General features: G+C 39.4%; 1 protein-coding gene across 1 annotated transcript in view; it reads left to right on the forward strand.

Moving 5' to 3' along the window:
• ctnnd2a (catenin (cadherin-associated protein), delta 2a) overlaps positions 1 to 25,966 on the forward strand; it is a 278,083-nt gene extending 252,117 nt beyond the window's left edge. Inside the window, exons 20-25 of the mRNA XM_056364392.1 lie at positions 5,890 to 6,139; positions 8,403 to 8,487; positions 17,058 to 17,184; positions 21,652 to 21,783; positions 22,330 to 22,406; positions 23,323 to 25,966. Of these exons, the coding sequence (XP_056220367.1) occupies positions 5,890 to 6,139; positions 8,403 to 8,487; positions 17,058 to 17,184; positions 21,652 to 21,783; positions 22,330 to 22,406; positions 23,323 to 23,742 (1,091 nt within the window). The 3' untranslated portion in view covers positions 23,743 to 25,966. The remainder of the gene's footprint in view (positions 1 to 5,889; positions 6,140 to 8,402; positions 8,488 to 17,057; positions 17,185 to 21,651; positions 21,784 to 22,329; positions 22,407 to 23,322) is intronic.
• Positions 25,967 to 26,036: the final 70 nt, after the last annotated feature.

Genomic DNA, 26,036 nt, shown 5'->3' on the forward strand with positions numbered 1-26,036 from the left:
TCCCTCTTCTCTTCCTTGCTCTGTCTCTCTCCCCTTCCTCTGCAGTTTACGCTGTAAACCTGTCAACCGCAGACATCAAAGAGAGACACAGAGGGCGCGATGTAACTGGTGTGAAAAGCACCAAACACAGAAAGACAGAATATTTTATACCAGTGAAGCGACTGCATGCCACTTTCCAATTTACCTCCATTTCTGACCTCTATAAACCTGCGGTGTTTCATCTGTCTGTGCTTTCCTCTGTATTTAATTTTATATATTTATTTATTTATTTATTTATTCATAAGTTGAAAGGAATACACCTCACGCAGTGGGGGATCAGGCTGTCATTGGAGGTCAGTCATATCTTTTTTAGCTTGATGAGGATGTGAGGATGTTGATAATTGGTGTCTACAAGGTGTGTGTGTGTGTGTGTGTGTGCGTGTGTGTGTGTGTGTTTGTGTTTTCACCCTTGAGATCTGTGTGTGTATACAGTAGGTGATTTCTATTTCAACTCCTTTGTTGCTGCTTTATTGAGCCCATATCACAGAACCCATTACAATACTGCAGTTTTTTTTTAAAGATATGGATTATAATTAGAGGAAAATAAGTAAAGTTGGTGTCAATAAAATGCTCCCTCCCTCCTTCCTCAGTGACAATATTGATGTTTGAGAATATCTCCAGGGTTTGTGTGTTGAAGTAATTTTAGTGTATTGTCTCATATTCGGTTTGGAATCTCAGTGGCTGACACCCAAAGGCCATAAACACATGACTTTAATGTTTTCAATAAAGGAATAGTCCCACAGATTAGAAACCAAAACCCTGTTTCTTTGAATGTGGCGCCCCCTGCCGATAATGTAATGCACTGCTGATTAAATTAACCCTGGGAGTCAAATCACACAGAGACATTGAAACGTTAGTTTTGTCACTGGATACTGAATCTGAATCTGCAAATCAACACATTGACAAAACACAAATATATTTTCAAATATGATCATATAACACTTAAGTTATATACATGAATATATGAATGAAATTCAATTTTAAAAGTGTTCACAATGGGCCTTTAAGACAACAGTAATCATATTCTCAGTTTATTTTCTCACCACTCAAAATAGACTTCACAGCTGCCTATTGTTTGCCTGACTTTTATTCAGCCCAGAACATACTAAAGGACCTGGGAAGGTTTTAGAAATATAATATAACCAACAGCTTTTGTTACCAGCAAGCGTACAGCAGCCCACCTCAGATTCCCTAACCCAGTAACTGATAACTGTGTATTAACCATCCTTTATTTTCAGACAGTCGGACGCCACAACCAATCAAGCCATTTCATCTTTCTCCACATCTCCCTGAGACAATTACCTCCAATTTTGCTTCAATAACACTCTCCCTTCTCCGTCAGTAAACAATCAAATCACTCCATTGTCGAGGGTAATTGGATCTCTTTAAATCAAATCAGCCATTATGGCCCAGATGAAGCACGCCCTGCTCAGCGGGAGTTAGCAACACATGAGGAAATGCAGCACAGGAATACATTACCAGCTCTGCCTCCCAGGTGAAGATGGCTATATTGGGGGAGCTGTGTAATACAGGTTTATTAGACTTTGCCGTGATCAGCACAGGGCGTGTTTCTCTCCTTGAGGACATGTTCCAGGTGCAGCTCACATTTCAGTGACAGAGCAAGTAGATGTAAGAAGAAAGTCGAGATTGCACTCTACCATGTAGAGGTGCTGTTTGTGTCAAAGTGGGACTTTAAAACAGAGGGAGTCACCACTCACTCATAAAAAATCCATCTCAATTTCTTCCTCAGCTCTCTTAATTCTTCCTGTGTGACGACCTGTGATCACTGTGACATTACAGGAATAATTGTTATATGAAGTTCCTGGCATCTGGTTGCATGTATGGGGATTAATTATACTTTTTACACAGCTGTACTCATTCTAACACAGCCAGATTAGTTATTTGTCATTAAATACCTAAAACGTCTGAGATATGAATTGTATATTTAGTAGTAAATAAAACCTAGTATTTAACAAATAATGTCTTCATCCTGGTAATGAGCACATCAAAAGATTTAGGTTTTAAAATGTGTTGAATTTTGCATTGGTGTTAGGAAAGTGCAGAAACTCTCATTTATATTAATCTATAATTCATTAATACGCTGCTGTGTCATAGTATGTGGTTATGGAAAGGAGGACAGATTTTATTTGGCTAAAGTGGTGTCTGAGCACAGCTTTGCTTTAATTTACTCTAGACTAATTTATTTCTGTATAATAATATTTGTTCTATGATAAAATGCTGTAAGCTGATATTTAAAAAAAAACAATAAAAACCCCAAGAGACATAATTGACATTGTGAAGTTGAAAAAAAAATCACACTTCAAAACAAATAACTTTAAGAAACATCCCAAAAAACAAACTAAACAAAACAAAAACTGAAACAGAAACTGGGATAATGAGTACTATGTATGTTCAGATGAGATGTGTGTTGATGTGCACGTATGGCAGTGTATGTGTGTATTGTCAAGGTGTGGAGTGTGTGTGAGGCTCTCACTAATGCCTCTCAGCACTCAGTGATTATCAGGAGGCAGCGTCTTCCTCTAACAAGGTGTGTTATTAAAAGGGTTGGAAGTAACAAGGGCCTCTGTGTCTGAATCCTTCAGTTATGAAGATGCTGACATGTGTATATGAACTAGGCAAACCTTCTTTTTCTTTCCTCGGGTTGACTTTCCTTCAGTCATTCCTCCTGTTCGTATACTTTGTCTTCTCGTTAAAATGTGTGACTGGTGTTCTTTTCCCCACTCCTCTTCTAACCTATCTTCCCCTCTTTCCTTCCATATCATCTTTGCCCATTCTATGCTTACCCCCTGTAGGATGAATGTGATGACGTCGCAGAGACTGATAGGGATATGCATGCACGCACCTGTGTGCACTCACACACACAAACACATATGCAAGCATATTGTGTAATTTTTGGGATATGCTGACAGCAGTTTATCAGAGCATCTGTCTGTAAGCAGAAAACACACACACAAACGTACACGCACACACACACACACACACACACACACACACACAGATATATGCCTCCAACAGTTTTCCACATTTTTTCAGTATACTCCACACACACTCCTTTTGTTAACACTGGATTCCTTTCAGTCACTCAGTAGATAAATTAGTCACTCACTCAATCAGTCAGTCAGTCAATCAATAAATTGTCAAGTCATCCACGCAGTAAATTATCTGGCAGTCAGACAGTAAATTAGCCAGTCAGTAAATTAGTCATGCAGTCAGTCAGTGAATAATTCATTCTCTCACTCAGAAATTAGTCATATCATTTATAAAGTAAGATTATTCAGCCAGTCATCAGCCAGTAAATCAGTCAGGAAATGAGTCAGTCTGATTCAAGTCAGTCAAATAATGAGTCTTCCTCTTAGGACGTTGCTTAACTTTATCGTCACAGCCAAAAAACAATGACCTTTTAACCTGTGTGTTTTTGTGTGTGTGTGTGTGTGTGTGTGTGTGTATGTGTGTGTGTGTGTGTGTGTGTGTGTGTGTGTGTGTGTGTGTGTGTGTGTGAGAGTGTGAGAGAGAGAGAGAGAGAGACTGTGCATGCATGCATGCATGTGTGTGCATATCATTTTGTATCTGCATGTGTGCATTTGGGAATTCCAAGTGTTTGTTACAAGGACATATATACCAATCATGTAAATTCTCGTGTGTGTGAGAGAGTGTATGCTCCTTTACTTTATGAAGGTTGATGGCGTCATCTGATTTCCCTGCATTATGCATTGCTTTGCTGTTCTCAGCTATTCCCAAATCACTTAGATTTATTAGAGGTAATGTGAGCGAGGGATTTACCACAAGGCTGTAAGGGCTCCTTTGATATCACAGTGATGGATTGGCCTGGGAAAAACATCCAGCATTATGTAGAAGTGGGGAATTTCTGAAATACAGTGAGAAAAGATTGAATGATAAAAAGAAGGGAGAAAAGAAGGGGAAATGTCAAGCTCAGATTTGTTTCTGTATTCTACAAGTGCAGGAACAAATCTTTATCCTACCAGGATTTTTTTGTTCTTAGTTTTATTTTTCACCAAGACTTAGTAAATTCAATGTAGCACCATGGGCTGCAAAAGATCAAAACTTTGATGCAGAGCGGCAGTTAGATAAGTATTTGGTCATTTTGTACCATTGCTCCAAAACTGAGTTGTTCAGAAACATTATTTAACAACCAATGAAAAAACTCTCAGAGAAATCCAAAAGCATTTTGCATTTATTGCAAATGGAGTATTTTGGCCTCAGTTTTCTGTGCCGCCAGATAGGATGTAATGGTCCACTTGAAGATGATCCAACAGTGGATTTAACACTCACAGTAGCACATCCTGTTTTTTCATCTGCTTTATCTCATCCGACTCTTCTGTGGAGGACTTGCACTGTAAAAGGAGACAGTGACATACTGAGCAGCTTTTAAGTGTTGTATACACACAGAAACTGGCATACACTGTTTTAAACGGCATGCTTTGTCATTCCCAGTAACACATGTCACAGAGAGGGTAAACTGACTCATTCTCAAGGAGATGCTCAGTTGATTTAAGTGAGCCTTTTAGTGTGTGTCAGAGTAAAGAGGATTTGTCCTAGTGGTTCTATCGAGTGCATTTTGTTAAAAATTAACCACGTTTCAAGCACAGTCCATTATTCAACAACTACCTCTGCATCCAAATGAATGGTTCTTTACTTGAAACATGACCTGTGGGGTTTGTCCCAGGAGCTCAAGATGATTCAAGTGTAATTGACAGGTTTTATGATGGTCAAGGCATTTCTCACCCTTTCACTATCACTCATGTTTGATGCATATGCACACATCACTTCAGTCAGCACAATCTTTCCTTGCATCCTCCCCTGTCTCCATTCTTCCTCCCATCACCTATTTGCTCTGATCTCTCCTTTATTGGCCCCTCTCCTCAGTTGTCTTCATATCCGGTGTTCTCGCTCTGATGGGGAAACTCCACTGAGAGTTTCAGAGTAGTTCACTCACAATAGCCATTTGTTTCCTTATTACAGCCCATATGCCTCAAGTGTAATGATTACAAAATTAAGGAGAGAAATATTTGTGTAAATATATGCAAATATTAACATCCATATAGTCAACAAACTACCCTCATTTGAACTAAAACAATCTATATTTTGCATGTGCTCCATCCTCTCACTAGTTGAGTTTGTGGGTCTGTGGGTTATCTGACAGCATCTCCTGCACTTTTTAATTACTACCTCTCTCCAGTGCTTCGACCTCTCTAACAACTCATTTTTGAATGTCATTTTTTTTCACATTTTCTTCTTATGCCAGCCTTTTCACCGAAATACCATGAGTCGCCCCTTTTATTGGATTCTCAGCATGTCTGCTTCAGTGTGTGTGTGTGTGTGTGTGTGTGTGTGTGTGTGTGTGTGTACATCAGAGGATTTAGAGTGTGCACTCTTAAACTAAAGCTCTATGGAGTGATCTGAACCACTCACTAGGCTTTACACTTTTGCTTTAAATAATAGTGTAAGGGAAATGTTAGTTTTATTACTTATAGGCGTTTAAGTATCTGTTAAGTATATTGTTGAGGTAGTTGTATGGATTTTTATGGTGTACCAGTCATCCACACTTACTAACCCTCACCCTCATACATAGTATCTCTGTTAACTGTAAATCAGAAATTATATACTCATATATAAGCTTTATAAGCTCAGTCCAGCCCCTCTAAATCTGTCCCTTCTGTTATTCACAAAAATCCATCCAAGGACAATTTTTAGAACAGCCTTTCAAGATGTTTCCAACAAAAGTGGCTATAGAGGATGTGCAGAGAATAAAATCTGACCAATAATTTTGTCCCTTTCCTTCATTTCCTTAATTTTCTCCACACACACCAGGTAAATATGCCATGAGAGATTTGATCCATCGGTTACCAGGCAGTAGTAGCAGCAGCCACAATAATGCCACCAGCACTGGGACCTCTAGAACCACAGGCCCTCCCAGCAAGGCCATGTCAGACGACACGGTAACTGCAATCTGCTGTGCACTGCATGAAGTCATCACAAAGAATATGGAGAATGCCAAAGCCCTACGCGATGCTGGTGGTATTGAAAAACTCATCGGCATCGCCCGCAGCAAAGGAGACAAGTAAGTTTTGAGTCCATAATATAAAATTGGGTTATTTTTTATCTGTACTAGTAAAATTGCAGATTTTTTTGATGACATTAACATTTAGGCACTGAACAGAATTCATATTTATCCAAACTTACTTTGAGGTTAACACTTTATCTTAAGAAGCTTTAAAGACAAGAAAGAAACCACAGTTTGTTTGTCTGCAACATTACAGAAAATGGCAAAACTCTAGATGTGCAGTGCATCAATCATAGAGACAGTTCTGCAAATGACAGCATAGCCTGTATTTTTAGAAACCCCTCGCACCTCTTGTAGGGTTGAAGAGTTGTTTTCAAGGAGAACATCAGTGGAAGGAATTACACAAGCGACTATGTAGTTGTGGGATTGTGTCTCAGGTGCATTTGAAAGAAAATGTGAAAAAAGCCTCATTAGCATCATCATCATCATTTAATTTGTAGGATGACTTTGGTACCATAGTACTTTTTTGTGGATGACACGTAATCAAAATCCATAATTTAAGCAACTTTATGAGCCAAGAACCCAGCTGCTTTTGCAGTGTCACAATTCTAACAACTCTAAACTATAGCATATCAGTTAGGCTCTAAAGTAAACTACCTGGGAGGAACCTCACTGCTGAAATGGATTCAGCAGAAATCCACAAGATCTGAACAGTTTATGGAAAAGTATGCCATACATGCATGTATTTATAATATAGGACAGATTTACCCTCACTGAAGTGGTTATTAGATCATAATGATGATGTATGCTTAGCATTCTTCCAGATTTAAGCAGGGGTAATTTTCTGCTCAGGAGGAGTGAAGAACACTTACTGTAACTCCCACAACATAAGCATTGGTTTCAGACAAAATAGAAATGAAAAAGAAAAACTGTACTTAATGCTACACTGCACATTTGTTTTTTTTGAGTTATTCACACATGTCTCAGAGAGAAAATTATGTTCTATTGCCAAAATAATCTCAGAATAATCAAGAAGACAAAATGATAAAACTCCCAAGGACAACCAGCTCTGAATAACTGCAGTAGTTTAAATAGTGAAATTTAATATAAAGACCAGGGGAAAAAAGCAAAACAGTCTCCTAATTGTATTGTGTGATACCTCAAGGAATCATTCAGTGCACTCACAACTGTCAGTACTGACCAGCTCCTTAATGTGGCTACACATCCATCATTCACAGCTACATCTGTTTTCCCTGTGGCCATTCATCCACAAAAGACAGCTGGAGAACAGCAAGGAAGATGCAGCAGGGATATAACTCCTGTCACCATGGGAGACTGAACAGGGTCTTCTGCCTAGCTGCTATAGCAACCAGTAGGTCAAGGGTTGCCATGACACCAGAGTGTTATCAGATGGAGGTCAAATGTTGATTTATTGTTATGGAGAGAGACTCATTCTATTTAGGAAACTGTGCTCAAGGGCACCATTACAGAGAGAGATGAGGTGCTGGAAGAAACCTCCAAAATTGCAAATTCCACAGTGAGTGTAGCTAGCTGCTAATAGCCCACACATCTTCATTTTCTCAGGACAGGGACACTGAGGATAAATGCTCCTTAGCAGCAGTGCCTTGCTGCACACACAATTACACACTTTTAAATTGGGAAAAGGCCCATTACAGTACAACCGTAAAGTGTCACTGTTTACCAACTATTTTTTTAAACAGAAGGACCTGAAAAATAGCATGAAATGAGAAAAGAATATTAGTTTCTCATGTACAGCTTTGAAACAGTATAGCCAAAACACATCTCCACCATGCAAAGAACAACATGGTTTGGCAGTGCCAGAAATGTTGCCGCATTTTCCAAAGCAATAAAGTTACACCTTGGTGCCTGTAATTTATTGCTGCAGTCAGATGCAACAAATGCAGTGAAGAATCAAAATCTTTTGTTGGTGGGGTTCAAATAGTGAAGCTACCAGGGTCCTTTAAGATTGTTGACTTGACTCATTATTTGAATATTTCATCGTGTCATAGTGGTTATTAGTTATTATGCAGTGGCATGCTATTTCCTAGGGATCAATGTATTTGTGTGTAACCATGATACATTCCAGTGCATTGTGTTTTTCTGTGCAGTGCCCCATTGATAGAATTACCCCATATGGCAATTTTCCAAAAACACTGTTCTTTTTACTGGGAAAGAATAAACCTGTTTGTAAGACGATTTTTGTTCATTTTTGTGAACAAATGCAAAATAGAACAAAATAACAAAGCAATATTATACAAAAAAAAATTCAGTATAAATAACTCTGTTTTTCTCTCTCCAGACACTCAGCTAAGGTGGTAAAGGCAGCCTCTCAGGTCCTCAGCAGCATGTGGCAGTATAGAGACCTGCGCTCCCTCTACAAGAAGGTAGGATGTACTCACACTTGTGTTGGTTTCAATTGAATTTGCACCATTTTTGTCCTTGTTCTATCATATTTCCTGTTGCTTGGCAGACACCACTTTCATTTGTGTACTCTCATACACATACAGTAACTCCAAGGTAAATGTTAATTTTCTACTTAGCAGTATCATGTTTGGTCAAGTTTGGCTACTGGTCTACTATGTTAAATAATGGATTAATAGCCATTCAGTTTGTTGTGGAATTTTAACAGTGTTTAACACTGCTATCCTATCAATCAAATGCTGTAATGATCATTTTAACATAAACCCAAAACACTGTTCTAAAACAGTTCAAAGAATCCCATCTTCACGTTGTCAGATGACTTGCTAGAAGCATATTGCTGAAAATTACACCTATCCATTAATTAATTGGTGCTTTCTAAATCTCCTCTCATAAAGGTTTCTGACATAGGGTAATTAATGCGTAGTGTGAAAAAAATATGAGCTATACCTGTGAAGGAGGTGGGAAAGTAGAAAAAAATTGGCTGGCAGTAATGATAATTGTTATACTTATTATATTAGGCTTTTCAAACAGCATCTTCATAATTAGAAAATTATTTAATGAACAAAGTTTAATGAAGCAAAGTGTAAGTTGACACTGTAATCTACAAAATAACTGTAAGTCTTAAAGGAAAGATGAATTGACTGGCAGAGACTAAAGTCATGTTAATTCTGTCCAAGGTAGATCTCCTTCTACACAAACTCCGAGTTATCATATTTATTCAGCAGACACTAGTTTGGAGACTGGCCACTCTATTTGGCAAAAAGTGAGAAAACCATACAAGTTATAGAGAAATTATGTGTGTGCTGTCCTCACACAGACACACACTTTTATCATTTTCTTTCTCTCTCACCAGACACACACACACACACACACACACACACACACACACACACACACACACACACACACACACACACACACACACAAACACACACACACACAAACACGGCTGAAGCCTCCTTTCTCCTCATTTCTCTTTCTTTTGTTACTTTTCAAATTATAGAAACTTGTACACACTTGCAATTTGATTAAAAGTAATGACAGATGTTCTGTTCCTTTCATTTGTCAGTAATGAGTGTTGCTGAGTGAATATCTGCCACCAAGGTTATCTACCATTCAGGGCACCAAAACTTTAAAAGGTCTAATCACTTAGTTTCAGTAAGATATTTAGAAATATTGAGCAACACATTCCAGGAAGGTGTCCTTGGCTTTGAATGTGTCTTTTTCATCTCCCTGTGGAGAGAAAAAAAACAAGAATGAAGGTGATAATTTATTTGAGCTGCACGTTTGTGTGAACAATTGTACACACACACGTAATAATCTAATGCTATTCAATGCAGCAACCCTATGACAAATTACACCTTTGTGATGCTTATAATGATCAATTTTCTTTGCTGTCCCTCTTATTTATTGAGTTTTGGGGGGCGAAGAAATATTTATATCATTCAATACTGTCACATTTTGGGCCATTACTGAGAAATCTTTCAAGAAATCTAGTTAATAGAACATAAAGAGAGACTATTTGAGCACTGCAACACAATTCACATCACATCATTTTATATTGTTATTTTTCTTGGATGATAAACTGTGGGATGTCATTCTTTCATTTCAAGTGCCCACACTTTTCAAAGATGTCCAACCTCAAAAGATCCTGAAACAAGATTGACGTGTTGTTCTTAGACATAATAAAAACATATATGAAAAATATCTTTTATTTATTAGAAAATAGTGAAAAAATCATTCAACCAAATTATACTTTTTACACCTGTTTCGAGAAGCAAACAAAAAGCATTAATCTCTGTCTAACTCAGTGACTTCCTTACATGAGGATTTTTTGATGTAGGCTCTCTGTCCAAGTTCAAGACTTCTCACTGTTGCTGCAGTCACTGCAGCTCAGGCCGCCCTGTGGCATCAGTGTGTCCTCGCCTCATCCTGACAACTATGCCACTCTCTTCATTCGTCATCCCCCCATATCCCAGTATTACACAGAACAGTATCCCCATGTGGCCCCCCAAGCCTCATCTGTTTCACACTTCTCTAATCATTGCCACTGGATAGCATTACACTCAACTAGATAGCATAGCACTCCAATGATCAGACATGGAGGACATTGGCTTTAAACAACAGGCACTACAAAGGTTGCTTCATTTTTTTTTTTTTTTTTTTCTATCCCCACCCATCTTTGCCTCAAATGACCCTCTTTTGCCAAACAATGATTTAATGAAGACATATATTAAAGGAAGGAAACAATATGCGCAACAACAGTCTCATTTGATCCATTATGATATCAACATTAATTCAACGTAGAAAAACAATCACCGAAAGACAATAAGGCAGCAAAACAGTTCATCTGTCATCCTGAACTGAAAAAGATATCATGTGCAGTCTGTCTTGCAGTAACATTTCCAGTTTTCTAACTCGTATGATTTTTAAAGCAGTTCAGTTAGTGAAGCTGCTGCATTATGCTATATACAGTCACTCTCAAAATTACTTTTAAAGGCTGATAGACAGCATACCTTACTATTTCCCTCCTAAATTGCATGAAGACAGCCTGGTAAGTGACAAAGAAACCAAATTTTATAACTGGAAATTATAGCTTTAGAGGATCCACACTTTGACTTTATCACCCGCATCCAGAGCTTGAAATAAGTGACTTTACTCTTAGTATCCCTGCATGACGTATTAGGTCATGGGTTTTAGGTGCAGCAAAAATCCTGTTAGCCTCCAATCCAAACATGGATTAGCATACAATTTAGACGAGAGAGGAGTTGGGTGTCTCTGCAAAATGTTTGAGAGCAAAGGGGAAAAAAAGAGACAGTGGCAAAAGAGGAGAAAGAAAGAGTGAGGTGAATTCTTCACTTATGAAATAAGCATACTTGAGTTATGTGTGTGTGTGTGTCTAGTTTTGGAAAATAGAGTGCAGGGTCAATAATGAGTCAGTTTGAGCTGTGTTAGCAAAGAGTTGTTTGCTTTGAAGTCTTGAAGTAATGAGAGCATTTTGAAACACACTTTCCAGCTGTGTGGAAGTTATGGGCGTGGGTACACGTGTATGTTTGTTTCTGTGTGAGTGCATATATCTTTGAAAATGTGTGTTTTTGTCAAACCGCAGTAAGAAGAGTTAATCACTTCCTACAGCAGTGCCATGGGAGCAGTCGAGGCTGAAAGAGAGGGAGAAAAGAGAAAAAATAATTGCAACAGAACGGGGGGCTGTGCTGCCCAGCAGTTTTTTTTTTTGAGCGCACTAAAACACACAGTTGAGAGCCCATATATAAACAGTAACTCCGTATGAAAATAGCATCTGAGATGATTTGAAAGATCAGTGTTGCAGCCGTCATTAATAAACCAAAGCCAAAATCTGTTTGTACAAACACTAGCACTAACTTAGGATAAATCCCATATAATAGTCTCCAGAGTGCAGTAAAACTCTACTTTTTCTTGTTTATTTGGAGTATTTGACAGGATCCTCATTCACTCCATGTGTTTGTGTATATGTGCTTCATCTACAGTTCCGAGGAGGGCAGTTGCAGGTCATCTCTTACGTAAACAACAAATGTGCAGTACTACTCAACAGGGGGTTTCTGTGGAAAACAACTTGTAACATATAAATAAACATTGTCGATAAAGCTCGTCTTAATAGGACCAGAAGGATCAAATTCTATGTCTTGCTGTGTTTGCTCACACATACATAAGCACTCTCTCTCTCTCTCTTGCACATTCACACACAAGCTAAACAGTAAATTTCATACTGTACATTCACAGTGATACACTTTGTCACATGCCTGTTCAGTGCATAATTTCTGTTGGCCTGCCGTGCCTCATTTCTTGATAAATTATCTAGCCTGGGCACTTAATCAGACTGTCTCTCTCTCTCTCTCTCTCTCTCTCTCTCTCTCTCTCTCACACACGCACACACACACATATACATGCACACATGTCATACTCATATCACACACAGGCATTACAAACACCACAAATCACAGAAACATACACACTCATATTACAGATGGGGTTCAGGGCCAGAGAGACGCTGTGTTTGTCACACGGGTGACAGATTTACAATATGTTTCAGGGATGTGTAATTCAGTACGTGGGTGTGTTTGTGTGATATGAGTGAGTGAGAGATTTGTGTCTGATTTGCACGTGTGAGGTCATTTATTGCACAGGATCATTGCACTATGCTCAGGGTGTTCCTGCAAATAAAATGAGTGCATTTGAAATAAAAAAACTTTAAGCTACAAATGTCATTTTGGTACTGACAAAACTGGTAAATCTTTCAATCCGTATTCCAAATGAGTTTTACTTTCAATTCAGTTGGTAAAGTAAAGTATGGGTCTGAGTCTAATTTTAGATTTTTTGCAAGACTAAAATGATGAGATGCTCTTCTTTGAGATAGGGCTAAAAATACTCCATCATCCAGTTCCACTGCCATACAGTGTAAACAAGAGAAGACAGCGAGATGGAGATGAGCGTTTGACAAACTTCAATAGACATCAAAACAACATCAGACCTCTGAAGCTGCCTCGATGTTTCGCCCTGGTGTCTCTCTGATGCTCACTCACCTCTATTACACAGGGAGAGACGGAAAGAGAGGAGATGGAGGTGCTTTGAGATATTCGGTCTCAATGCAAAGGCTAACAACAGTATTTTAGTGAGACAGAGGGGTAAAGTTGCAGCCCACTCTTACAGTATTCCGAGCTATTTGTGATAAATGCAAGAATAAAGGTCAATTCCTAAATAACCAGAATCATAGGCGATGAAAATAAAGAATGAACAAATAAAAGGCACATTATTTTCTGTTAGGAAAGGTGGATCGTGTGTGATTGAAGAGTATGCAACTGTAAAACTGAAAATGTGAGTGTGAAATGAGGGAGAGAGAGAAAAGGATTGAAGAGATGGAAAAATGACAATGTTCAGTTGTTGCCGAGGCCCAGAGGGGACCCACCACTCATCATGTATAACCACACACACACACACACACACACACACACACACACACACACACACAAACATACACCTCATTTGTTGGGGCAGTAAATCCTTTTTACCTTGCAGTCCCACAACCTTCAACTAACCATCAAGTGATGATGAGAGCAACAGGCAGAATAGTTCCCTAGCAACCACTTTTCTTTTTTTTCTCTCATTTTTACAGTAGGCTGAAAGGAGAGTTAGGGAGCTTGAGAGAGAAAGAGGAAGTGGGTAGAAAGAGTTGGAAAAAAAGGTAAGATGAGAATAGGTGAGAATCAGAAAGCCCAGATACCCTAGATGGAGCTGATGTGGCTGATGTCTGTAGGTGTGAAGACATATTGTTTGCGACAAAGGTAAGGTTTCATAGTACACACTGACACCGAAAAAGCAGAACAGGACCTTGGTGCAAAATGGTGCAAAAAGAGAAAGAGAGACTTCAGACCTGCAAGTGAAGTCTGATTTGGTCCCATATGAAAATTTAATGTTGATTTAATATTTATTTAACCTATTAAACCTTGCTGAATGGCTGATGGGTCAGACATTATAAACTGATGCTGTGCAGCCAATCATTGTTCAAACCCACAGAACAAACGTTCTGTCCCACAGTTTCCAAAGATACCAGGCTGAATTATGGGGAATCAAGGGTTTGAATATTTCACATTATAAACAACATTAAATCACTGAAGAGCTGGAACACGCTGATACAGAATATACAGTACATCATACTGTCACACAGTGTGGAATATAATGATTTTTCTAACCTTTATAGCTACTTAAGAGGAACAAGACAGGGACAAAGCAACCAGTGAGAAAAGTCCAACACTCAGCTGACTGAGGTGTAAAGTAGAAATACAATAAGTGGGAAATGTATGGTTCTGACTGCCATTTAAATACATTTAAGTATATTCTCTTCTATACCGTCAATTCTGATTATGACCATTCTCAAATTATTGTAAAATTCAACCTTTTCTTATTTTGCTTGGAGACAGCCCTTAAGAACCCTAACGGATTATTCCTTGACCGCATATGTGAACCACATTTATAGACAGCACACTGCATATATCACTCTAAATAATTCTTCCTTCAGGATTCAGTGACTATGTTCATATGAGCACCATGCCAGTGTGAGAGTGTCAAATTGTACAGAGGTCCATCATACCATAAGGAGGTTACGTAGTTTGTAATGAGATTTGTTGAGGGGAAAAGGAGAAAGCGAATGTGAAACAAGGTGAGTGAGAACACTGAAGGAGTGGTGGATAAATAGATGAAGTGGAAAAGAGAGAGGGACGGATGACAGAGACTGGAAGTGAGCTACCTTTGAACTACTACTGAGGATCCAGCTTTCTATTAGTCCTCAGTGTTCTGCCAGGAAATAGGAGTCAAGGGAGGACATGGGACTATGCTCACTCCAGCCTACTTCTCTCTCCCTGGCTGTCTCTCTACCTCTCCATCTGTACCTTTCCTTCTTGTTACCTCTCTCCTCCTCTTGCTATCTTTACTCTCCTGTCATTCATTTCTCTCCATCTCCCTCTCCTCCTTGCTCTCATTACTTACTGTCGTCTTTTGTCTTTCTCAGCTTCTACCCTGTCTGTTCTTCCTCCCTCTCTTTTTGCCTCCTTCATCGCTCCTCAGTTGTCTCATTCTCCTCCCCTTCGTCTCCTCGTCTCCTCCACTCAGGCCTAACTGTACTGAAGTGACTCACCTCTCCCATGTGCTCACAGTCACAGTTTCCCACTGCTTAACTGTGGCCCCCAGACAGCAAAGCTATGATAGAACATGTCTACATTATCTTTAATCATCAGCATGTGCTTTGCTTTCAGAGGTACCCAATTATCTTAATGCTAAATTGAATTTGGTTCCAGCTCTATGATTGTTGTTGACTCTCACAATCCAATTTTATGAAAAGGGCTTTGCTTCAATTACTGCTAAACTAATACAGATACAAAGTCACTGGCTTGGCAGTAATTATGCTTGTGGAGTTGTTAGTTGTATTATTTTTTTTCTACAAGGACAGTGGGATATTCACTAAGCTCAGGCTTGATGCAAGTGCGTTAATTTATGGTGTGTGGATGGTTGTACGGCATGTGTGGGTGTTGTGTGTTTGTCAGTGTCCTTGAGTGTTCAGAATACATTTTTGATGTGCCACATGTTTGTGTACTCAAGAAAACCAACACTGAAATGTAGTTTCTCATAGAAATGTTTCATTTTTGAGTGAGTCATGTCAAAGAGTGCAGAACTGTGCTCATAGCTGAAATCCTTTTACTTATATTTCATCAATAATCCCAACCTCCCATCAGGTGACCGCTTTTTATATACATTTTAGGAATATTTTGTATATATATTAATCGGGCATTATCAACCATCAATCAGTTTGTCCCTGCTGTCTGTGTTTGTAAGTGCCCAGCAGGCACGCAGCTGGCCATCGGTGTCGTTAGACATTGATATTCAGTTGAATATAATGGACTGCACTTATATAAGGTTTTTCTCGTCTTATCAACCACTCAAAGCGCTTTACAATGGAAGCCACATTCACCCATTCACACACATTAATACAGCACTATTTTCGACACATATGGTGCTTTTTCTACCATTGACGCACATGCACAAACCGATGATAGATTGGGGGCAATTTGGGGTTCAGTATCTTGCCAAAGGACATATCAAAATGCGGACTGGACGAGCTGGGAATCAACCCACCATGTAGGTTGTGACATCGGGTGTCTCATGCCAACACCATCTTGACATATAAAATACTGACATTCTAGTCGTGAGGTATGGTGACCAAAACCCAACATCTGCTAAACATCTGCCAAACGTCTGCTAAACATCTGCTAAACGTCACATTGTCGTGACAATAGTCATTTGAATCCAACTGATGTACTAGAAATTGGTGTTTTATATTCCAACCATTTCATTCATCATTTCAGGCTTTGTACAAAGTTGTTCTGTCTTCAAGTTGTGTATCAGAGAAATCCTTAACTGCCTACACTCTCTTAAACAGTTCTTTTATGCTTATGAAGGAGTAACTACAGTTCCATCGGTGCATGGGAGCCTATATCTCCAAACCACTACAAATATAGTTTTGTGATTCATCAATATTGAATCAGTGTTGAAAACATTGCTGAAGAACTACTTCTGTTGTACTTGTACTCTTGTTTGAAATTATTATTTCTTTTTGTCCATTGAAGGTTACAACTTTGAAGCTGTCAAGTTTGAAGATTGATGGATGATCATTCATTAATAGATATACAAAATATTCATGAAATGTATATAATTGATGGCTACTTGTCCTAATAGGAGGTTGGGATAATTGATTAGATATAAGTAATAGGACTACAGTTAGTAATTTTAATACAGTATATCATAACTCTCATAAAAACACAGATTTCACATATACTTCTTGGTGAAACTCTTCAAAGGGAAGTGACTCTTGTGTACACATCTTAATGTACTGTATATATATATATATATATATATATATATATACATCTAACTAACGGAATATAAAATTTTGTGATTGTGCAGTTATCGCAAATGGTTGCCAATCTTTTCTGTGTTTGTTTTGCAGGACGGTTACTCCCAGTATCACTTTGTGGGCTCTGCCTCAACGATAGAGAGAGACAGACAGAGACCCTACTCCTCCTCTCGAACTCCCTCTGTCTCCCCTGTCAGGACGTCCCCAAATAATCGCTCTGGTGAGGAACATAAGACACTTTCAGTATATATGTGTTTTTTCCTTCTTGTAGCACAGTTCTCTTTCAGGTTTAAGGACAATTTTGTCAAGCAGACAATCCCCTCCCAAAGAGGTTTATTTATATTTAGAGAAAAGATAGAATTTGGATTGGAAAGTTCCTGGGCAAGAGTTGGTTAAAAAGGGAATCTATCATCACACTTCACTATCATCATACTTCAAATCCCCAAAACTAGGCAGAAATGAGACCACAGCTGATGGGATGCTGATGAGAAAGTAGCCAAAGGCTGTTTCAACCAATTCAGCATTTTGGGTATATGTGGCATTTTTTTATTTTTTTGAAAGTACGCTTCTTTGCTCCAGGAAGATTAAAACCACACTCACATGTGAGTTTTACATTAAATATGAAGCTATAACCAACATGAGATTAGCTTAAATGCAGCATAAAGACTGGAGGCAGGGTGAAAAATTGTCAAAAAATTTAAACAATTAGCCCACAAATACCTCTACCTTTTACTAATTAATACTGGCACTTGTTTGTTTACATGGTACACACCTTGAAATGTAAACACAGTAAGTTGTGGTTTTACAAACAGTTAAATGGAACTATTTCAATGTAAATTCAAATCTTGTCACGATGTTGATCAGAGCCATGCTAGGTGTTTTTATATATATGTGAATGAATACAAGAAAAAAAATCTTTTGATATATATATATATATATATATATATATATATATATAATATATATATATATATACATACATACATATAATTATATACTGCAATACTTTTAAAGGTAGGATGATAGAATATCAAAAGACGTTTTTTTTTCTTGTATTCATTCACATTAAAGGATTTATTTCATTCTAAAATCATTTAGTTAAAAATCTTTGTTGTCTTCATATATTTATGAGAAAAAGTCTCCCTTGTTGGGTAATTAATTAATCCAGCAAAATGTGCAAAGGTTCAACTACAAGAATATGTGCACATGTATGTGGGACATGGGGACAACTAGAAGGCACAAGAGATACATGGATTATAATGAGCAATAATTTAGATATTAGCCAGTAGCATCAATATTTGCCAGTCGATCAGTCTTTACTACGGGACTAAATAGCTGTTAGCGTCAGTGTTCCCAACCCCCAGGCTTTCATGCTATAAAGTATGATTATCGTTAGCCTTTAGCTTGAGCCCACTGGCCTTCATGCTCTGCAAAGGGCGCATTAGCATTAGCTGTTAGCATCAGTAGTAGAAGAGCCTTTAGCTGTGATTTCTCCACACCAGGCTTAGCAAGCTGATGAGGCAGAAAAGTACTTTTCCTTCCTCTCGGCTTAGAGAGGTCTTCAAGGACCTTACTAAGAGAGAGAGACAGAGGGAGTCAGAAAGGGAGAGAAAAACTGTGTATTTGTGTGTGAGGGAGATAAAGAGAAAAAGCAAGGAGGCAAGAAGAATTAGGGATTGAGGGATGGTTAATGCAGAGAAGAGGAGGTGAAGGATGAGGATTTGACTTTGGCCAGTGACATTGAAAAAAAGGAATTTTGAGATCATAGTGAAGAGAGAAATTTGTGGATGTCTGAAGTACAGTGCAGGGGGTCAGGGGTAAAATGGGAAATGGCGTGAAATTACCCCTATCTTTTCTCATACTCCACACCTCCCACTTTGCCTTTTCACTCATCTGGCTCTTCTCGTTTACCCATTCTCCTCCTCCTCCTCCTCTTTGCAGTCATCTTACTTTCTTCTCACCTCTCCCTCTGATCTCTCACTCTTTACAGGCCGCCTCAATACGCACACACACACTCACACATACACACACCCGCATGTATCTGTATCTCCTCTCTGCATATGCTCTAGACTGCAATCCGGCCCCTTAGAGATGGATCAAAGCAGAAGGAGTAATGATGGTGTGCAGGCACACTAGGAGAGGAGGAGTGAAAGAGTTAGTGTGAGGAGAGAGTGGTAAAACTATGAAAGAGATAGAGAGAGAAGCAAGGGAGGTTGCAGGCTGCGAGGATGGCAGAGAGACAGAGGGAGATACAGAGGGAGAGTGAGACCTTTGCATCCATCATGCCCCCACAGGGTCCTGCTGTGTTTTGCACAGATAGAACAAATCTCCCAGGCTCTCATATCCAGCAGTTATAAGCCAGGTCCCCAGGGTAACCATAACCAGTAGCGATGGCTTTGTCTCTGGGGGTGCCTGTGAAAGGTTTGAGAATCCACCTTAATGGAATCTGCTGCAGAGGTGTCAAATGATAAAAAATTAAATATCAAAAGTGTCAAAACAGCTCCTGTCTTGCACATGTTTCTCTCCAGTAGCTACAGTTTTACAATCATCCACGATCCTTAGGTTAAACGGGTCCAAATATCTTATTTTTGAAATGTCCTTTTCTTCTGAGTGTATAGATTATATATACTGCAAAAATATACTGTATGTGTGTTACAGGAATGTTTAGTTAAGCAAACTGAAAGGGTTGATACACAGGTAGGCAGAATTCTGGCATTTCAGTGTGTCAAGATAAGAGCCAATGAGTGAAAGTATGCTATAAGGGGATTATATTGTGACATGCTGAGTGTGTGTGTGTGTGTGTGTGTGTGGAAGACTGAGAGGGAGATTTGGACATTTTATATACATTATTTATACCAAATCATGTATGGGCATGCACAGGCATGTGTACATTGATGTATGCATATGTGTAAAATATACCTGGTCTCAAAGCTTGAGAAAGAGGCAGAAATAGAAAAAATTGGAAGAAATAAAATAGATTTGAAATTTAAATAGCTGTTATAATAAAACAGAAATTAGAAATTGGAGTGAGGCAAACGTTAAGTATATCATTTATCATCCCAATAACCAGTTAATGACCAGCTACTGCTGCATAGGACAGCCTCCCTGTTCACTGCTGCTGAGTGTCTGAAAACTAGTCAGCAAGAGGGCAGGGAAGTTGAATAAAATGCTAAAAGTAAAACATGAATGGTTGACATATTCAGCTTGTGCTACATCAAGCCTTAGTAGTACAAATCCAACCTTGACCAAACCTACAAGAAAAATAAAGACCAAGCTTAGATATACAATCCCAAGATCTCTATGTCTTGTATGGAAGCAAGCTCAGAGTCTACAGCCATGTTAGCAGCTCTGTGAAGCTGTGTTCAGATACACCATTGCTTTGACCTCAACACTAACATCAGCATACTCACATGCTCTCAGTGACAATGATAAATGACAGCTTGCTGAAGTTTAGCATATATAATATTTTCCATGTTCACCATCTTAGTTTTGTTTGCGAGCATTCTACCATTTGCCAGTTAGCTGATGGGAATACAATGAAGGAAGGAGGCTCCAACAGGGGCTCTTTAGTGAGGCAGATAAGTGCAAAAAAAATATGTTTTTTATCTGATGAGAATGTCATTAGTACTGGACATAGTAAATTTTGATGTGATGATAGTGCTAGATTGAAACATTAAGGGACCGTTATCACAAATCATCCTGAGGGGAGCAGGTCTGAAATAATTTTCATGCAAATCCATCCCGGAGTTGTTAAGATATGGACAGTGGACAGACAAATCGCCATCCTTATAACCATGCTCCTATAATAGCTAATAACTATTGTAACAATACCCACTTTTTAAATAACATCCACTTTAAAATCTATTTAGAGGAGCACACTGGGAGTGTGACCACTTGTGTAGATGAAGGGGCACTTGATCTCAGCTGGTTGGGCTGTAGGGGTATTTCTGTACTTCCAGTCTGGTCGTAGCTGGTTGTGAACTTAAACATCTGTTAAGAAGTTCAATCTTTTGACACCAATTACCATCATGGTTATTTTTAACATAGCATGGAAACTTGGAAACTACAGCATCACACTGGCCTTCCCCAATGTTTGTTTTTGCTGTATGCTGAGAGTATTGTCATTTACAGGATGTGGGGCTACATGGCCAGTTGTGACACTGTTCAAGATAAGGCATCTTTGTCAAGACAAAACTAATAAGGCCTGTTTGTACAATGGTATAATGCTCATGAACCTTTGTTGTAGCTTTTAATGTGTAGTTTGCCGGTTTCAGAACTGGATATTTCACATGAGCTTTAAACACATAAAGAAAAAAGGAATATATTGTCTGAATTGAGGAAACATGTACCAGATGTGAAATTTGATATTCAAATGATGTGCCCCAAAAGTGACGTATGCATATGTGTGTGTGAATTCCCAGATGTCCTTTAACATGCTGAAGGTGACTCTTAATGCTGACAAGCTAAATGATGAATAATGACTGTGCACCTTGAAAGACCAAGACACACACACACAAAATAATGAGCAATAAACCCAGCAGCCCAACAGCATATGCCCTCACCCTGTGCATGCTTATAATTGTGTGTGCGTGTGTGTGTGTGTGTGTGTGTGTGTGTGTGTGTGTGTGTGTGTGTGTGTGTGTGTGTGTGTGTGCGCACATCCTTGCATTCATGTGTGCATGTGCAGCGAGCGCTCCAGCCTCCCCCAGAGAGATGATGAGTCTGAAGGAACGCAAGATGGACTACGATTCCACAGCAACCAACGCTGGTTTCCATAGCAACAAAGGAGAGCACACATCCCGGAAAGACGGCATGGCAGGTGTGTGTGTGATGGATAGACAGAGACGAATTGAATGATTCCATTTTATCCCCCTCTTTATCTTTCTTTCTCTTCTATTTTCATTCCCTATTTCTCCTCTGGCTCTCTCCTCTTATCTGTCTCTTTTTCGACCTCAAACTATTTTTCTTCTCTTACTCAGACTTTTTTCTCAATCTTTGCCAGTCTTTCTTTCCAGTATCTTTCTGTTCAGCTTTCTAACCAGCTCTCCTCTCTCTGTTTGTTTCTTTCTCTTTCTCTTGGTCTCACTTCTATTCTGTCATTCTGTCTCTGTTCTTTTGTGCCTCTCTGTCAGTGTTCTCATGAGATCAAAAGGGACAGACTAATTGCCAGGCTTTTAGACAACCTACAGGAAGATTTGGACTCTAATTAGCTGATTTCAGACTAAGCTAACTGTGGAGTTTCCCATGGTTTTGCTGTACTTTGAATTATTGTTATAAGCAGTAGTAGTGATACTAGTCATCTTTATCATACATTCCCTTAAAGGTGTTGTCTTTCTGTTTTTCTTTTGATCTTTCATACATCCAGTTCAAGTATCGTGTGGGACATCCACATTGTTCCGAAACTCTTACCTGACTGCCAGTGATGATATCAAACAAAACCAGGTGAGTTAACAGTACTCTACAAAAGCACTACACCAACACACTTTTGTATGTGCACACAGTCACACAACGGCACAGCAGGTTTTAACAGTGCATGTCTTTAGGGGTTTCATAAATTGGCATATGCTGTCATGACAAGGTGGTTAATAAGAAAGATAGCAACAGAATGGAATAGGCACACACATGCACACAAAAAGTGTCTCACTGTGATAAGATACACAATGGCAGTATGTGCAATGGAGATGCCTTAAGCTAAGGCAGCGTCGAACCACAGCGTCCTGAAGCCACACCCAATTGCCAATTAAAATCATTCTCACAGTTGAGAGTTAATTTGCTTCTGTTTAATGGCTCTGCTGGTGAAGAGGGAAAAAGCAAAAGAAACCATCATAGCCTTTGACTGTCAAGAGTAGAATTTAAAATTTGGTATGACTTCATCTGTATTGAATACATAATTACTGTGTAAGCTCTTTTGTATCGATACAAACTTTGGGTTTCCCACTGTTCCTTAAATTCTACTTAATAACTGAAATAGATGTAGAAGCAAAGGGCTTTTACACATATGACTGCATTTCCATGCATACAGCTACACACATACACACAACTAGCCTGTGAGAGTTACAATGTGAGAGATGAATTGACCCCTTCTATACCTGCATGTAATAGAGAATTCACTGCATTCACTGAGTGCCTTCCCAGCTGATTCCTATCTGAGCCTTTATACCCATAATGCCTGCCTTTCAAACTGTTCTCCCCCAGGTTCTCACTCTACCGTTGTTTTCCGCTCCTCTCCATCTCCCCCCTTTTCACTTTACCCCCACTACCCACATTTCTATGACATTCTTGGTTGTTGTACCTCACTCCCACCTCCCCATCTCTCTCCCTCACCTCCCACTCTTCACTACCGCTGCTCCCTCACTAGGCTCCAGCCCAGCCCTGCGTCGTGTCCCCCCAGCCTCAGCAGGACAGCCCGTCAGCAGCTGTGCTAAAAGACTACGACCCCTATCCTCCCCCTCCTTCCTTCCCCCAGCCTCAGCCACCTCAGCCTCCACCTCACAGCCAGAGCCGAAGCTTTGAAGAGGCCTATTACGAGGACCAGGGACCTCCACCTCCCCCATCCCAGCCACAGCCGCAGGTACAGGTGCAGGCCCAGTCTCAGGCCCAACCTCAGCAGCCTCAAAGCTCCACTGGACCACCCCGTGACCCGCGGGAAGACCTGCGCATGCACCTGGGCCTCAAATCCACTGGCAACTATGTAGACTTCTACTCAGCTTCTCGGCCATACAGCGAACTGAACTATGAAACCAGCCACTATCCGGCCTCGCCTGACTCCTGGGTGTAGTTACTATGATGATGGGGGGCAAGAGAGTATGCGTGTGAAGGGGATTATTTTTGCAAACAATCAGCAGCAGATGAACACAAAGTGACAGCAAGTGGCATGTTGGACAGGTATCTTGTAGCCTATGGCAGGAAATAATTGTTCTCTAAAATAAGACTAAGTCTGATTGGGGTTAAGAAGGGAAGCCAGGACGAGTGACTAAGAAAGACTGTGCATGTGCATGCCAACATTTTCCTTCTTTTTTTTTTTTCTTTTTTTTCTTTTTAAAGAACTTTCTTTCCTCAAGGTCAGCTTAATTGCAATAGTGACTGGATAACGAGCAAGTGGGATTAGATTTGAACAAGTGTTTTTGAAAGTGTGTGAGAGGAGTGGGCAGGGGAATATAGAAACAGAGAAAAATGTCCAGGCAGAGAGTACACAGAGGCCTGGAGAGAAAGGTGAGAGATAATGGGAATTGGATGACTCTATAAAACAGGAAGTGGCCTGAGCTTTTGTTAAAGATACAGAGAAGCAGAGAAGAGGGACAACGATGCGATTAAGTTTTTTGAGGAGGTTAGGAAGAATAAAAGCACAGAGAAAGATGAAAGCACATCAGGCACAAGACAAGAAGTGGATGTTTACCGTTTCACCCAAGTGACAAACGTAGCACTGCTTTTATCCCCCTTTTTTTTGTTGCAATGGCCTTGCTGCCTACAGAGGCTTTTGAATATTCTTTCAAGGAATGTCATCTTCAAGAGACTTCTTTTTTGTCGTCATTCTTTCACATCTTTTTTTATTTGTACTTTTCTAAATTTTCACTTTCAAAAAAGCATTTTTATTTCCTGTATAAAATTCAATGGTGATATAGTGTGTATATTACACGTTTTTGATGGGGCCACTTATGAAAATATGATTTTTTTTTTCCCATGACTGATTATTGACTGAAACAACAAAAAGCAACAAAAATACGTGAAATGCAAACACAAGAAGCATAAAAGACAGACATCATCAGGATGGACGTCAGTGGATACCTTTGTTTTTGCCCTTTTCCAAGCACGAGAGGAGGCCTTCTCTCTATCAAGTTCATTTTGTTGTGGACATGCCCAAACGTCAAAAGCAGCTCAAGGCTGAAAAGTGCTTTTTCACTGCCTAAAGAAAATATGTGTATGTTTAAAGCACTTTGGAAAAGGTTGTCTTTTCCTTTTGGGGAGCTAATATGTTTGACCATGTCAACTTTCAGTGGTTTCTCATCATCATTTGAGTATAAAAACTGGTCCGTCCAGCAAGAGCTACCGTGAATACTGTACATCTCCATGTACAGTAAAGATAAAGATAAAGCGAGAGATGTGACATTGTGCCAAACTTTGACACCTCTTCGACCAGTCCTAGAGGAATTTAAAGGGACATTCTGTCGAAGTTTACAGACAATGACTGGATGACTTCCTCTGCTGTTTGTAACTTTTATTTTCTTGTGTTTTGATCAGGTGAAAACATACTTATTGCTGGGGATCGTGGGGATCACCTCCCTCCTATAGATGTACAGACCTGCCTCTCTGTGTTGGCTGAGCATGTGTTGGTGTGTGTGTGTGTGTGTGTGTGTGCGTACATGTGTGTGTGCGCGCGTGTGTGTATGTGTGTGGACATGAGTGTGTGTGTGTTTCTGTACATGTGCACGTATGTGATCGAATGTGTGGCCTGTGTGTGTACACGTAAACTTGAGCGAGCGTATCTATGCATGCATGTGTGTAGTAGTGTGCGTATGCCTCTGTTGCGTGTATGTACGTGTGCGTTCCTGTATAAATCAATGTCCAAACAAGGCATTCCTACTGACAGTTTGTCCAGTTTTACAACATGAAAAACCAAGGTAAAAATCACTAGAATGAATTGTTGATATAGAATGACAAATCTATAAATATATGAATATAAATATAAATTTAAATATATATATATATAATTTTTATGTGCAGATGTCATTGTCACTAAATGCAACAAATGTTCGCAGAGAAAAAAAATGATTATGTGGTGTACAACAGGACTCTTGTTCACTTGACCTAAACGTGGAAACTGCTGAACTCCCACCCCCCCACCCCCACCCCTTCAATCAAGACAAAAAACAAATCCCACCTGAGGATGCTCAGGCTCTGGTGCGAGTTGTGTGTAATTGTGTGTCCATGCTTCTTAGATGACTGTGCTGAGAGAGGACCGTACTTGAACACAAGGAAAAATAAAAAGACTCTTTGCAATCAAACGCCATGGCCTCCACTACCATTGATCATTTCAACAGATGTAGTGTTAGTTTGTTCCGGAATGAGCAGCTG

Source organism: Seriola aureovittata, chromosome 20 (assembly GCF_021018895.1).
Source record: "Seriola aureovittata isolate HTS-2021-v1 ecotype China chromosome 20, ASM2101889v1, whole genome shotgun sequence".
Lineage (NCBI taxonomy): Eukaryota > Metazoa > Chordata > Actinopteri > Carangiformes > Carangidae > Seriola > Seriola aureovittata.